At 43.2% G+C, this 14,706-nt stretch overlaps 1 protein-coding gene across 1 annotated transcript in view; it reads right to left on the bottom strand.

Moving 5' to 3' along the window:
- adam12b (ADAM metallopeptidase domain 12b) overlaps positions 1 to 14,706 on the bottom strand; it is a 73,095-nt gene that overhangs the window by 3,296 nt on the left and 55,093 nt on the right. The window contains exons 13-21 of the mRNA XM_071895348.2: positions 11,822 to 11,911; positions 10,919 to 11,114; positions 10,643 to 10,751; positions 9,901 to 10,099; positions 7,879 to 7,956; positions 4,953 to 5,061; positions 4,391 to 4,577; positions 3,632 to 3,740; positions 1,614 to 1,865 (exon numbers count right to left, since the gene is read on the bottom strand). Coding sequence (XP_071751449.2) covers positions 1,614 to 1,865; positions 3,632 to 3,740; positions 4,391 to 4,577; positions 4,953 to 5,061; positions 7,879 to 7,956; positions 9,901 to 10,099; positions 10,643 to 10,751; positions 10,919 to 11,114; positions 11,822 to 11,911 — 1,329 coding nt within the window. The remainder of the gene's footprint in view (positions 1 to 1,613; positions 1,866 to 3,631; positions 3,741 to 4,390; positions 4,578 to 4,952; positions 5,062 to 7,878; positions 7,957 to 9,900; positions 10,100 to 10,642; positions 10,752 to 10,918; positions 11,115 to 11,821; positions 11,912 to 14,706) is intronic.

Raw genomic sequence — 14,706 nt, 5'->3', positions numbered from 1 at the left:
TTACAAAAACCTTTCAAAAAACCCACTGGATAAACTGAAAAAATGCATGGTCATGTTACTAAAAACAAGGCTATTTTTCTTAGTTCCTGAAAAGCTGACATTTTGGAGATATGAAGGTTTCACAGTGCTATGCTCCAAGTCTGCTTGTGCAATGCACCCAAACAGCCGCTTCTCAGATGACAGTGTATCAGTTTCCAGGTTTATTTGCTTCACATTTATTTTATTGTTCAGGTATCATCACATTTTGTTCCTTTAGCCAGCCAAAAGTCTAATAATAAATGTAGCTGTTTGTGAAATTCTCCGCTCTCACAGTGTTTGCTTCTCATGTACTGCCTCGTCGTAATTAGTGCGAACACAGGCAGGATAGGCTTTGTTCTCCCTAAAAAAAAACAACTCCCCCCAACGTAGACACAAATGGGGGAGCAGTCAGCACACAGGCACGACGACGGGCTATGAAACATTACTTTAAAAATAAGACCTACCAAACATATTGGCATAGACAGGGAAGCAGGTTGTATCAGGTATTACAATAAACTTGCAATACGTTTGCTTTTTTAAGATTTATGTCCTGTCTGTCCTGGCTGGCCTGTTATCCATTCCCAACAGAATCCTCTCTTTTGTGTCTGACCTACATTTGCCTTCCTTCCCTAATCATTGCTTCTGTTTCATTAAAGAAAAATGAGCAAGCAGATAGTAGGTAGCAGGGTTTCATTGTTTCAGCAAGCAAGTGAGCAGTCTATTTTTAATGTAAACACTGGCCTCTCAGCTAAAGTGCATGTTTGTGTTGGCGGCGCACGTTCATCGCTATAAAGGGTAATATGCTGCAAGGCTTGACATGGACACCACAAACACATCTCCAATGCTGGATATAGGGGCCATTGTTACTGCTGCTCACCTGAACTATTAGTCATTACCTTGGGTGGAGGAAAGATTGGATCTGTACACGCCTCCCTCTACCTCCTTCATGCTCTGGCCTCACATCTGGGATTATGTTATGCTCTTTGTCCAACAGAGAGAAAAGTAATCTCACAAAGTTGATGTCCTCCCTGTTTTTATAAGGAGCGCACATCTGCCAACTGCCAGTGCGCCCCGCAGTGCCTCATACAGCGCAGGCAACCGACACAATGCTCCCCGCTACACAGATACACAAATGGGATCGGCATTTGGATCAAGTGCGTGAGCAGACAGATGGATTTACTATCTCCACCGCATCCAATACTGTCAGCTCAGCAGAAATCAGCCCCTTACTCAGGAGTTGGGTCGCAGGGAGTGAGACGGATTGAATTCTGCTGGCGATATGCGGACAAGCAAGCTAACTGCAGTGCGGAAATGTTCTGATATCCAACATGCTGTTTTTAGTACAACATTTAAAGCTGTGGTCTGCAAGAAAACTTTATCATTTTAAACAATTATGAAAGAGTTTATGTCAAATGAAAGCTATAACCTTGACTGAATTTATATACATATATATATATATATTTTTTTTAAATTTCTTGGGCATCTGTGTTTTATTATACAACTCAAACTAGAGAGAGACAGGAAATATTGCACCATTCATTGCTCTTTCTATTCATAAAAGCATTCTTCACCATCACCATTTTTTCCATACAAACCTGGTCCATTCTGTACGATGACTGCTGGCGGGGCAGACTGTGGAAAGGTGGCACTATAGGCGGCGAGAGGGACGTGTGGGCAGGCAGGATCCTGTGGTGGGGCGGGACGGGGGGCAGGCTGGGCTGGCCCACGCTCAGGGACACGGGCATGGGCTGGCTGATGTGCAGCGGCTGGTAGAGGGGAAGTCTGCGCAGGCTGTGAGAGTGGAAGTTGTGCGGAGGGAGAAGAGGCTCCGAGCTCAGGAGAGATGGCTGAAAAGAGGGTGAGAGAGAGACAGACACTTTATTATCAGTTATAACATCAGTTAGGTCTATTATTTTTTCCACCTACCACAATTTGTGCTCTTCTGCTCTCGTTGCCCCTGGTAACCGTTTACCCCATATCAGTTAGTCTTGTAGTCTATGTAGTACTCTTGTATGACAATAATTCAAAGCCTCAACCAGGGATTTTTAAAGTGCAGTCCAAGCACAAAAAGTAAAACTTTACCTCTGTCATAAAGCCATCATTAGTGTGAAATTGCTGATGTCAGAGGCAGCCGTAAAACTGGAAAGCAACATTATTAGATATGACATCCTGGAATCGTTAAAGCCAGAATCTGACCACATGTCCAGACCAGCTGTTACCCCTCAGCTCCAGAACGAACCAATGCTACCTAAAATGGCTGGACAGGCTTTGGCTGCTGGACAAACACGCACACACACACACACACACACACACACTGCAGTTATATACCAAGAGAGCTGCTGTGAGGCTGCTGGACATCTGGACAGCAGCAAGTTGCTGGAGCGATCACCATGATTAGAATGGACAGGCTGTTTCACATAGTCACACAGGTGGAGAGGATACTGCTAACGATGAGTCAGTAAAGTCCATCGGAGCAGAGGATAAACTGGACTAACCTGTACCCAGGCTGCAGTCAGGGAGGGTACATGTCTATGCCAGAGTCAAAGGAACTGTGTGTGATATTGACAACCATGGGACCTTCAAACAGGTTATAGGTGGCTGGAGTCACAGACTTGTGTTCAGCAGGATAATGAGCTACTGGTCTGCTCAGTTTGTCATTTTGGATAACAGGAAAATGAAGTTACTATTTTCAATTTTATCACTGCAGCTACAGCTTGTTCCTGCTGTTCAACTCTGACTGAATCCTGATGAAGTCAGGATTGTTTTCAACCAGAGTTTCTTTCAAGATCATGATGTACCATCCACCAGATCTCACACTGCCTCGATAAATATTTGACTAGATTAAAGTCAATCTATGGTATTAAGAATCACATTTACGCACAGTTACTTAGTCACTAGGCTACAATGTATGTAACCTAGAATGTGATTTACATTACATTTGTTGCAAATGAACACACGAATACAGATCAATGTAACCATGATCCATCCACACACACACACACACACACACAAACACACTGACACGTGAATAAACATGCCTTTAGTTTGTCATACACATACAAATCACAGATAAATCTGCCGCAATGTTTATCATTTCAAAACCAATTTTCTCCCTCCGCCTGGATCAATCAACTCTGTTCCCTCCTCATAAAAAAGCTCTTTATCACAAACAGAAGCATTACAGCCAAATAATATCCTGATATGGATTGTCTATTCATGTAAATAGAGCAGTCTTTCAATTAAAGCTTCTCTGCTTACAATAGTGGCCTAATTAATATTTCTTTGAGAGAGATACTGAGGCTGAATCAATTACCCAGCTAGCCGTCATCTTGTTTTGTCAACAAGCCTGGGATAAATAGGTTTGGATAAGCATGACAACTCTAAGCCCAGGCTTAGTTGCAGGTTAGTGTGTAGTTGCAGGGCTCTAATAGAGTGTGATTACGAAAGAAATCAAATCAAATGGGGTGTGACAGAAATGGACGCGCGCGCACACACACACACACACACACACACACACACGCACAGACACACGTATGCACCCATATACATACACCTACATATTTGCTCTAGCTTGATACATACAGGAACAGACAGATTCTAGAGAGAGACCCACCTTATAAATGCTGGCTCCAGAGGGTTTGGGTGGAGGCTTGCGCTGTGGGGTGGTCCGGTACATGGACTGGGTCCTGGTGGGGCTGATTGGTCTGTTGGACTCCATAGATCTATTGGCACAAGAAAACTTCTTAAGATAAAGAACTCATTTGGCTGTTTGCAGAGTCTTTGCAGTCAGGTTATCATTTCTAATTCTAAAGCAATCAACGGGGCAACAGAAATATGGACTCTAGACAAAAACAAGGAGAGGCTGAATTTATCTGATGGCATTTATTGGCCAAAGTTATGCTCAGCCACAAAGTGCATCGGTGCAAATAAGTGCTCAAGTGAGAGAGACAAATGTTTCAGTCATTAGATCATCTTTGTTTTAGATTATTGGAACCTGCACACCTGCCACCAAACAATTTGAATGGACAGAGTTTCAGAATTTGATGGGACAAGTACACAGAAACTCATGTTAATTAGATCCCCTCTGCAATACAAATACAATATAAGCCTTTTTGTCAAACCTGGGGCCAAAATGCGAGGTGTTATTTAAAAAGGTTTAAAAGGAATGAATCATAGCATTACAAAATAACATGAAATTTCACTTCAAAAGAAGATAGCAGCACAAGTATTTGTGTCCATGCCTTCTCTTGTCAAATTAATCATTTAAAAATGCTCAAGGTGTTTTGCTGCAGTCTAACCAGTCCAGCAACATGTTCCTCTGTGCTGCAATCAAACCCGCTGTCTCTATTTTATTTAGCGGCAACTACGTCACCTGAGTTTCTCCAAGGTGCTCTTCTTGTTGGCAAAGAGAAGGCGTAGCAGACTCTTCCTCTTCAGAAAGACGATGAAGGTGGCTCCCAGAAGGCTGACCAGGGTGACCAGGATTGCCACAGTAATGACCACGCTGTCGGCTGATGCCACATACGACAACACGCACATTAATACACACACACGCACATCTACAGCACAGAACAGTGACAGGACATACGCAAAGACCGTTACAGCTAGGCCACGGTCACTACTACAGTCTGTAATTCACATTTCTGTTTTTCACTCTAAGGCTTTTCCTATCATAGCACAAAAAAGTTTTCCGGCTTCCTTCAAAAGTACAGGATGTATAATGTACTGCTGGGTGAAAAGGGGAGTTAAGGTACTGTAGGAAAGTTATGCTTCGGTCCAAACCACAGATCAATCCAGTACTGACTCTGCAAGAAAGAGAAGCAGCCTACAAGGTACAAGTGGTGTAGCTTTATGTTTCAGCCGGTATTCCTGAGTCAGTGCTGTTGTCTCTCTGTCTGAATGAGTGAGGATAGACATTAAAATGCCAACACTACCTGCCAGTCTCATTGGCCCGCTGTCAATGCTGCCTCCAAAGCCGGCTTTCTCACACAACGGAGGGGCCCAGTGTGCTTCGCAGTGGCAGTTCTTCTTGTTGTTGCACACCTGCAAACACAATACACAAGCATTTCATTATGAGTCCATCATCTGCATTTAACAGGCGACATTCATTAGTAACCGTACCCAGATAGTTTTATATTACATGCTATATTGATGTTGCTATACTTGTTCTATTCTTTTCTCCTGCATCATACAGCATTGAATGGTATTTGTATCCTTACCAGGTAAACCGCAGATATAAAAGATGCATTCTTTTCTACAAAGGGTCTTCCATCTCCACAATATCTGAAGTGCTTGGTTTACTTATATAAATAAACTACTCTGATTCAGTAAGTCCAAGCGATTTTCATAGTACAAGGGGGGCATTGGCTGTGTATGTGTGTGTGTGTGTAGTATTGGTTATAATGGATAAAACATGTGTATGGGAGAGTCCATCCCTTAAAGCCTCAGGTTTCCAATGCTGGAGATCCAGGAGGATTCCCTAGCGAGGTAATGGAGTCCAGCTGTCAGTTGGAGAGAGGAAGGGAAGGAGGGAGGGAGCGAGGAGGGAGGAGATACGCAGGGAGGTCTGCAGCTGGGGTGGATTTAGATCCAATACGGACTTACAGTCAAGTGCCTTCCCTGCCTCTTGGCCATGGACACTCCTTCACACGGGGTGAGGGGGTTAAGAGGCACTCGGGGGCACAGAAGGTGGTGTGGTGGTGTGGTTGTACAGTTTATATCTTGCAGCTGAAGGGAGCTTTATGTAAGTGTGAAGGAAAATAGGAAAATAATTCTGCACACTGCAAATAAAAGGCGAGGACAAAAAAGCCTAGTTCCAAAGTGCCCAACATAAAGGTGCAAGAAAAAAGAAATATATATACAAAAGAACAAGGGAGCAAACGTTTCAGCTACATGCTTTCATCAGTGCTCTGTAAGTGTGAAGGGAAATATTCTTCTCGTACAATATGAACAAACACCTACTGTATATGCATGGATAAAACATAAAATCCATAACAACATTAAGGAGTAATCTTAGGGTAAATAATTACCTTATAACTTCTAGGCCTTCATCATTAACATTGTAGCGAATACAACACATTAATTTTGTCTCAGGGAAAGGGTAATATTATCCATCACTTTTCACTCATGTAAAATTAACATTCAGGATACATAAAATATTAATGTCAAAAGTGAATTGACAATCCTTTAAATCCAGTAGAGGTGAAGATGCATACTATGATACAATTATGCAGAGACAGATTACGCTCATATCTACAGTGCTCATTTGTAAATGAAATGAACAATTCCAAGGTGTCTGATGATATCTAATATAGTTTTAATGGTAATAAAATGGAACTGAATAAATATGAGAAACTGAAGATACAGTCTAATCATTGTGTGTGCACCTGATACCTGATCTAGTGACTTAAGAGTCTTGTTCACTGCCACTTAAAATCATACAAGATATATTTTTATTTTTGTTTGCTGCAGGGACTTTTCTCTCACTGTAATAAATTGAAACTGCCATGATAAAATGTCATCTCAGATTTGAATAATATGTATCTTTTTAATATAAATAAGGTTATCTATCCAATAAACACAAAAGCAGCAGATAAGAATATTGGCAAGGATTCGATTTATCAGCTCGATGGACAATGACAGGGAAAGGTGGTCTAAGAAAATGAAAAGTAAATCTATGAACCTGATTTTTAAGTTGTCTCTCCTGATCTATATAACCTAGAAGATGCCTCTCTTCTGCTAAATGAGCTATGGAAATAGACACAAACAACAAGTGCAAAGAATCAATATATGAACTGTTGGCTAAAGTGAATTGCCTTGCATGCAAACAATATTCTTTAAACTCTTAGATTTTGTGAATTACTCCGTTTGCAATCAGGACTCTTACTGTGCAGTGGATTTGAGAAAACTGCCAGACAAATTTTAATCCTTTTACTATGATTTGGCAGATGTTCCTTGTCTACAGGAAGGAAGATGCAACACAAATTAACAGAGAAACAATTCTCTTCACATTAAATATTTTTTTCTACCTTTGGCTATATTTCAATGATCCAATCGACTGGCTCTCACTACAGCCACAATTGTTAATCTCTTACTGTGCATAACATTGTTATTTTATTTTTCATTAAGGTAATTTGGTCCAGGGGAGTTTGATCAGTTACAAGAAAATAACAAAACTCCAATATAAAGGTAAAACTAAAAACAACTTTAGGATCTTAGCTCTGATTTCAAATTTTCTGTAATCTCTGTGAATGTTGTCTTAATCAATAGTGAAGATCAGAGGCTATTGTAAGCAAATCTGGCCCCTGGCAAGCATTTGATTCACAGAACTAAACAACAAAGTAAATAAAACATAAAAGTGCCCTCTGTTGAATTATTGATAAGAAATGCTAAGAGAGAGGTGAGCATTTTTCTGCAGGAGGTGTTTGCTTTTATACTGCTACAGCACTTTTGCTATTATGGTCTCCCCCTACTGTGCTGCATTGTATAGTCTCTCATATCTATAGTCTAAAGATGACGGACAGCACTTTAAGTAGAACATAAATGATGCCGTTAAATGGGATTGATTTAACCTCAGCGGGGCTATGAAGATTGATTGTACAGAATGGGAACAGCTGCCATAACTCACAGGCTGTGCTGTAAATACACTGTTGCTTAGTGTAACACTGCAAAGAGCTACTGGAACACTACTGTATGTAATTATAGGGCAGTAAGACAGTCTTTATTTAGATCAGCTGGCCAAAAACTGACCAAATAGTTAAATACAGAGTCCTCCTAAGCCTCACAGCCGTTACACTGTTGAACAAGCTATAGTGCATAATTTAACACAAAACATTCATCTAATAGGTACTTTGCACTCACCCCACGTCCACTGCACTTCCCAGAGCACTCATGCACACCAAACACACTGACATTCTGGCACTGGCGATTCAGGCACATCTATGAAGAGAAAAGCATCATTATGTGTTTTTAAGTGGTAATGCGTTTTATAAGTAGCAAGTACTGAGTAGCTGAAGATGAACATACAAACTAAACACAGTAAAACAAGAGTTACAGATGAAGAAGAAGTACAATTCTACATACAATGGATATTATCTGTCTCGTGTGTGCACAGGTTGGGTGTTTATATCAAAAAAGTCATGTGTGATCTAGGATGACAAAGGATTGCAATGTACTCCCCTGTATATGAGCACCTGTCATCCTGAGGGGGGCTCCCTATTTTAATATCATTTTGCTGCAGGGTGACACTCAGGTAGCCGCAGCACATATGTCTCTTAGAGACACACCCCTCAGGGCAGTCCAGGATGTGAAGACACTCCTGGAGGAATGGCACTTAACAGAGGGCATGACTAGACCCTTGGACACCTCACAATCCATTTGGAAAACCTCTATTTGGACAAGGCACAACTTTCTCTATGTCCTCCAGAACAAACAAAAAGAACATCACAGTAGCAAAAGCTGTTGCCTTCATGTAGAAAATGGCCTGCACTTGGCAAAGCAGTTTTGAGCTCTCATCCCCCTCACATTGCCAGTATGGTGGGTCATAGGGTTAATGACCTGATTGGTGTGGAAGATAGAAAACCTTTTTGAGAGGAACAAAGGGTCAGGCCAAAGAGCCTCACTCACATGCTTTGCTGAAACTATAACCAGGAAAAAGGCCATCTTGGCAGACAGCCACTTTGTTTTATTCTGTCCAAAGGGCTCAAAAGGTGAGCTTCTAGCACCAAGGTCAAGTCACATGAGGGAACTCAAAGAGGTTGTGGAGGCTTCTAAGACTGTGAGGCCCACAGTTTGGTTCCCCACTCTAACTTGCTGGGCCAAAATGGCGACCACATAGACCTTCAAGACAGGTAGAGGTCCAGCCCTTCATAGAAGAGGCAGTCTGGCCAGGGATGGCGACGCACGTCCTGCCCAAGTGGACTCAGGGAGAACCAGAGGGGGAAGTGTGTCAAGGACTGTCAAGGAGGTCCAACTCTGCCTTGCTGTATTTGCACCAGATCATCTGGATGCTACACTCCAAGGCATGCTGGGAATGTGTAGGGCTTAGGGGAGACTGCAATTAAGGGCAAAGGCCAGCAGTGATGCATCACTGAGGGTGTGGGCAGGAAAGTCCACACCCGAGGCCTGTAGGGACTGGGACAGGTCTAATATGAAGCAGTAGAGGAAGTTGCTGATGCTGACCATGTGAGCAGCAATATCATAACTCCTTGCAACCAGGTCACCAATACAGCAATGAGGACAGGCCTTAAGACCTCATCTGGGGAGACAATTAAGGAAGCAATATATTGCTCCACTGTAGTCATGCATCCTGCATGGCAGCAGAGGCCCTGCTGTTACTGGTTTGATGAGACAGGGAATTGGGGTCTGGCCAGTACTTTTGAAGCTCCTTAAAATAAGGTTTTAGGGCCTGCGTTTTAGAGTGGCACGTGAAAGGAGGAAAGTTGTGGGGCACGTCTAATCACATGTGGAAAACACTTTGCCAGGTGAGGAAAGGTATAAGCATACGGAGTTGGGCAGTTACAGCCTCTGGAGGACCAAAAAATATAGCTGCAACTTGTAGTTACAAAGCTATAAGCGACAAGCTGCCAGGTACTTCAAAAGCTATAGGGTGAGCACTGTCTTGATTTGACCTGTCATCGTGAACTACCTGAAGATAGAAGGGATGACCTTGTGATGACAGAGGCTCATACAGGGGCCTCTGTAGGGCATTGCTGCCCTACATCATCCGAGGTCACATGTGAGTTTGTTGGTATAAACACTCCACCAGCACATGGATGAGGCGCATAACATCCAGTCTTAAGCACTGCCTGTGGTGTTCAGGAAGAATGAAATAGAACCTTGCATTCTGTCTTTTTCCAATCAAACAATATACTGAGCTCTCACCATGCCTTCTCCACACTTAGTACCAGCCAGAACCAGTCCAGGGTCAGGCATGTCATCACCTAGGTAGACATGGGTCCCCCGACACAGAATACGCCCCCCTTCCTGGAGAGGGATGTTGGTTTCGATGGAAACAGCATTTGTTCCAATCACTGGCCGGTTGGCACCTCCCTGGCACTGAATTTTACCACACTTTGCATCCCTGCGCACAACACACACACATGCAAGCATGTATAGACACACAGACATACACACACACACACACACACACACACACACACACATACATCAAAATAAATAGCAAAATATTTAATTAACAAAACCTTAAACATAAAACCCTGTCAATCTCAGACAAGACTGGGAAAGATATGTAACTGTAGACAAAGATGAAAGACTATTGAAAGAGAGCTAATGACAGCGCTGCTTCCTCCGGTCCTCCGGTCATTAAAGCAATTACATCAATTAACATAGAGCTTGATTACAGAATTCACCCAAAGGGTGATGATCTTAGAACAATTAGCCAACAAGAATAGCATGAAATGATTCATGAATACTTTAGACAGTAATTAGGTGCTATCTTTCCCAAATTACAATTTTCACCCCTGTAAATTTTTGTTTCAAGATCATATGTCAGATTCTGCTAGGTAATGATGATTGCTAATGACACCACTTAAGCTACATAGTTCTGTTTTGCACAGTAAATTCTCCCCACCTCTCTTGCATCAGTGCAGCTGCACAGCCTTACCTCGCTTCACATTTAGCAAAGGAGCCTTTGGAATCCTTCCCACAATTCCCATAAGGATCTCCTGCAGAGTTGACCCTCTCAAAACAGATCCCAGGGGCCGGCTTGGCTCCTGCATACAGAGAGAGAGGGAGAGAGGGAGAGAGAGAGAGAGAGAGAGAGAGGGGTGGTGGTGATGGTGAAGGAAGATAGGGACAAATAAGAAAAATACAAACATTGCCAAAATGAAAAAAAGTGACAATTTATGCAGTTAAACCCATTAGGGGCCATTCAATTAACCTGGTCCCCACAGGGTGATGCATTGCTGCTCGTGAGTCTGGCAGATGCCGTTATAGCAGTAGCCTTCCACGTTGTGGCAGGCGTGCCCATCATGCAGATAAACATTGGCGGGGCAGTGAGGGTTGGCACCGGTACAGAACTCTGGCAGGTCACAGGAGTTACTGGACTCTCGACACGGGGTACCAGCCGGTTTGAGCTATAAAGGCACACAAACACAGGCAAAAACATGTTGTCTACAACAGGCTCTGGCTTAAAACATTGTACAATATTGATGTCTCACACCATGGGGTCCAGCCTGCTTATTGTGAAAAAGGCAGGAACGGCCTCATTTTCCTCAAAATCAAAGTCTGTGCGGAAACATTATTAAGAACATGATGAACGGCTTCAAAGCATTTAATCATCTTCAGCAAATATTCCTTTTCAAAGAGAGGACACACATCTGAGATACTTCGGAAGCATTTCCATGTCAAAAGAGAAATCACTATTCACTAGGTAGAAGCAAACTTCATTCAATCCAACTTAAGAACCGGCCCTCAATGGAGACCTGCCAATTGAATTAAAATGTTAAAAGCTAGACTGAATTGACCTGAGATATCAAATTATATACAAAGAGAACACTATTACCAGTCTCTTAATAAGATATGAATCAGAACTGACAAAGTTTTAAAAAGGTTTGGTCCCTGCACTTGAGTGGATATTTACTCTTAAAAGTCCTTGGGAATGAAACGTTTCCATCTCTGCAGAATAAAAAGTTTCCACACTTTTTTCAACCGGGAGGGGGAAAGCGGGAGGGATGTAAAGTGCGAGAGGGAGGTGAAGAGAAAGACAGGAGTGGGAAAAAATGCTTGGAGGTGGAGAAGGGAAGAGAAAACAAGAGACTAGATACAGCAGAGCCTTTCTTACCCTGCAGTCCTCGCAGCACTGTCCATGGGCGCACACGGCGTCGCCCTTCAAGGTGCATGTGGTGGCGTTGCAGCACGGGTTCATACATTCCTGAGAGACACCAAGAAAGAGAACAACATATGGAACTGATCATCGCTCTGAAGATCCTCCGTCAGCTGTTCCGCTGCGGCCCTGCGGTCAGATCAAGCTTTCCGGGTCAGGAGAGCACATTTCCTGTCCGGGGGATTCCCCTGCATACCCTGACCCGGAGACCCCACAGCACAACCCTCTTAACCCTTTCAGCTTTGAGAGACACAATAATATAGAGCAAGTGCGGGGGGGAAACGTGCTCTAGTGAGGCTCTAGGCTCATATGTTCTGGATTTGGGAATTCTAAAGACCTCTGGACTTGTGTAAAGAAGAGCAGCGTGTTTGATGAGATGACCCTTGTGAGGTCAAAGGAGTGGGAGCGTCGAGGCGGGAGCGCAGCAGATAGGAATCAGCTGCAGCGGTTGGGAGGGAGGGTGCTAATAATGCATGGCTGCGCTTGGCTGGAGAGGTCTCCGACTGAGATTCGATGGCGATAAAAGATAACGGGAGGATGTGGCAGAGCTGACTATTAGGGTGTAGAGGACAGGAGCCGGAGCGGGATTTGAAAGCCCTTGAGAGGCGAAGATTGCACCCACTTCGGCACAATGACAAGATCAGCTGGCCACTGGCAGAAAGGGATAAGATGAGAGAAGGTAGATAAGCAGAAGTAGAGGGGGGTATAGCATTGTGAAAGACTTCAGGGAGGTGTTAGGATGTTTATCTTTCATTAGACGCCAAGCCACATCAACTTTGTTTTCCAAATACTGTCACGCATTGCACTATCACCTAGAAAACAACTCTCCCTCTCTTATTTATCTTCTCTCAACATGGCGGTTTTGCTGGTGGTGCTTTGACTTAATGACAAGATGAAGTGTTGATGGCTGAGTACTGAAGGCAGCTGGATTGGCTGCATTGTTAGCCATCTAACTTGCAGTTCGTGCGTGTTTTTATGAGTCTGGCTGTTTACTCCTTCACCCTGACGTCAGCCTATTGTTTGGAGTGGAAAGGAAAGGTTGCTTTCATCCTCCTGTCCAAGTGGGCATGCAGACCAAACACGCAGGCCCTCTGCGGTGACTTCATGAAGGTTATGGAGGGGCAAAGTTGCACGGAGGCCAATGGAAATGATGCAGGCTTTTAAATGAAAGAGAAGTACAGCTACACTGTAGCACTGCTTAACCACATAATCGAACACATTAAATCCGATCATTCAGGTTTTTTAAGTACATGCACATTTTTGGTTTGTTTAGTTCTAGTCATTGAAAGACGCACTGATGCAGTCAACACTGGAGGTTATAAGTATCCTCACAGAGAGAAAGAAGTTTGTGTGGGTGTGGGTTGGGAGTATTTTAACAATGTAACATTGTCTGTTTCTCAAAGCCGACGGCAAAAAATCCTGCCAACCTGTAGACAACGCCATAACTCTCATGTCCAGTTCCCAGTGACATCGTTTCCTTTGTTCCCTTTTCAGCAATGCCCCAGAAGTGGCACTTTCCATTTTCCTCACCAGGTGCATCCCCATCAAATGGTGCAAGATGAGTGTTGTGTCAAATCCACCAGCTAACAGTGTGTGGGAAACCTGTCAAAACCTGATAGATTCTGAGTGATGTATTCTTTGTCAAATCTCCATGAGCGAGAGGCACAGCTGCCTTGGCAGAAAGTGACTGATACCTGCTCCCCAGATGTGATTCTCATTTCAGTTCCCAAGGCACCCTATGTGTGGGGGAGAGACAAAGTGTGTGTATGTGTTTGTATGTGTGTGTGTGTGTGTGTGGGTGGGTGTGTATACATGCATTTCTCAGCGTGTGCCCAGTTGTTTGGATGGCACAGCCAAAGAAAGCTCATTCTCAGCCTCGCCCTGATTACACTTTTGTTTGTTTCATTTGTCACACATTTGGACGGTGGGTTTGATTAATGGGCCTGTGAGAAGGAAATGACATCACCGTGGCAGCCTGTCAGGGCACTGTTCAGCACATGTGGGAGACTGGGAGAAGGAGTGTTGTAAATAAAACACTTATATTGGGGGCCTCTGGTGGTTTGCAGTCCTTTTGAGGCTTTTTTTTTCACAGCAAGTTTCTGTGCTTTTAAGTCTCAATAACAATGTCAATGTCAAGAGAAAGTCTGACTCAAAGTTTGTTGTGGTTTATTTTTCGGGGCTTTGAGTGACTTGTTGAGACTTTCTGTGGTTCTGGATGAGTGCTTACAGTACAGTTACCATTGTTTACTTTGGACAATGATTTTTTTTAAGGGGTCCGTCAGATTACAAAGACACGATACATGGAAATCACGTCATAGCATCAATTACACCACTTGTTGGAGCCATTCTTTTACTTAGTTTGTCTATTTTCATATGGTTTTCTCATTATTTTAAATATTTGATGTTTTTTAGTGTTGCAGTGTTCTGACATTTTTGCATGATTCACGGTCCTGAGTGTAATCAGCCATTTACCCAGTCTTGCCTTACTTTTGGGGATTATGGGTTGATGGGGGCGGGGGGGGGGGGGGGGGGGGGGGGGGGGCAGGTCAGGTGGATATGAGACAGGAGAAGTAGGCCTTTCATGGGAACATTTTTGGGTTAATGACCATGCATGGCATGTTTTTGTACCACATTAACTGCAGTTCATTGAATCCTGATTCATCTGTTTGATCTTTTGGTTAGCATTAGAATAATGGAATATTGGGACTTTTCATACATGTCTTTTTGCCCTGCACCTTTTATTTTTGAGTCTTCAATAAGTATTTTGAGATTTATTCATCATGCTATGGACTTCACTTGGATTCATTGGATTTACATCGGATGTGCATACCAAAGGTTCAAAC

Source organism: Centroberyx gerrardi, chromosome 15, assembly GCF_048128805.1.
Source record: "Centroberyx gerrardi isolate f3 chromosome 15, fCenGer3.hap1.cur.20231027, whole genome shotgun sequence".
In the NCBI taxonomy this organism is placed as follows: Eukaryota; Metazoa; Chordata; class Actinopteri; order Beryciformes; family Berycidae; genus Centroberyx; species Centroberyx gerrardi.
This window is presented reverse-complemented; position numbering and strand designations above follow the sequence as displayed.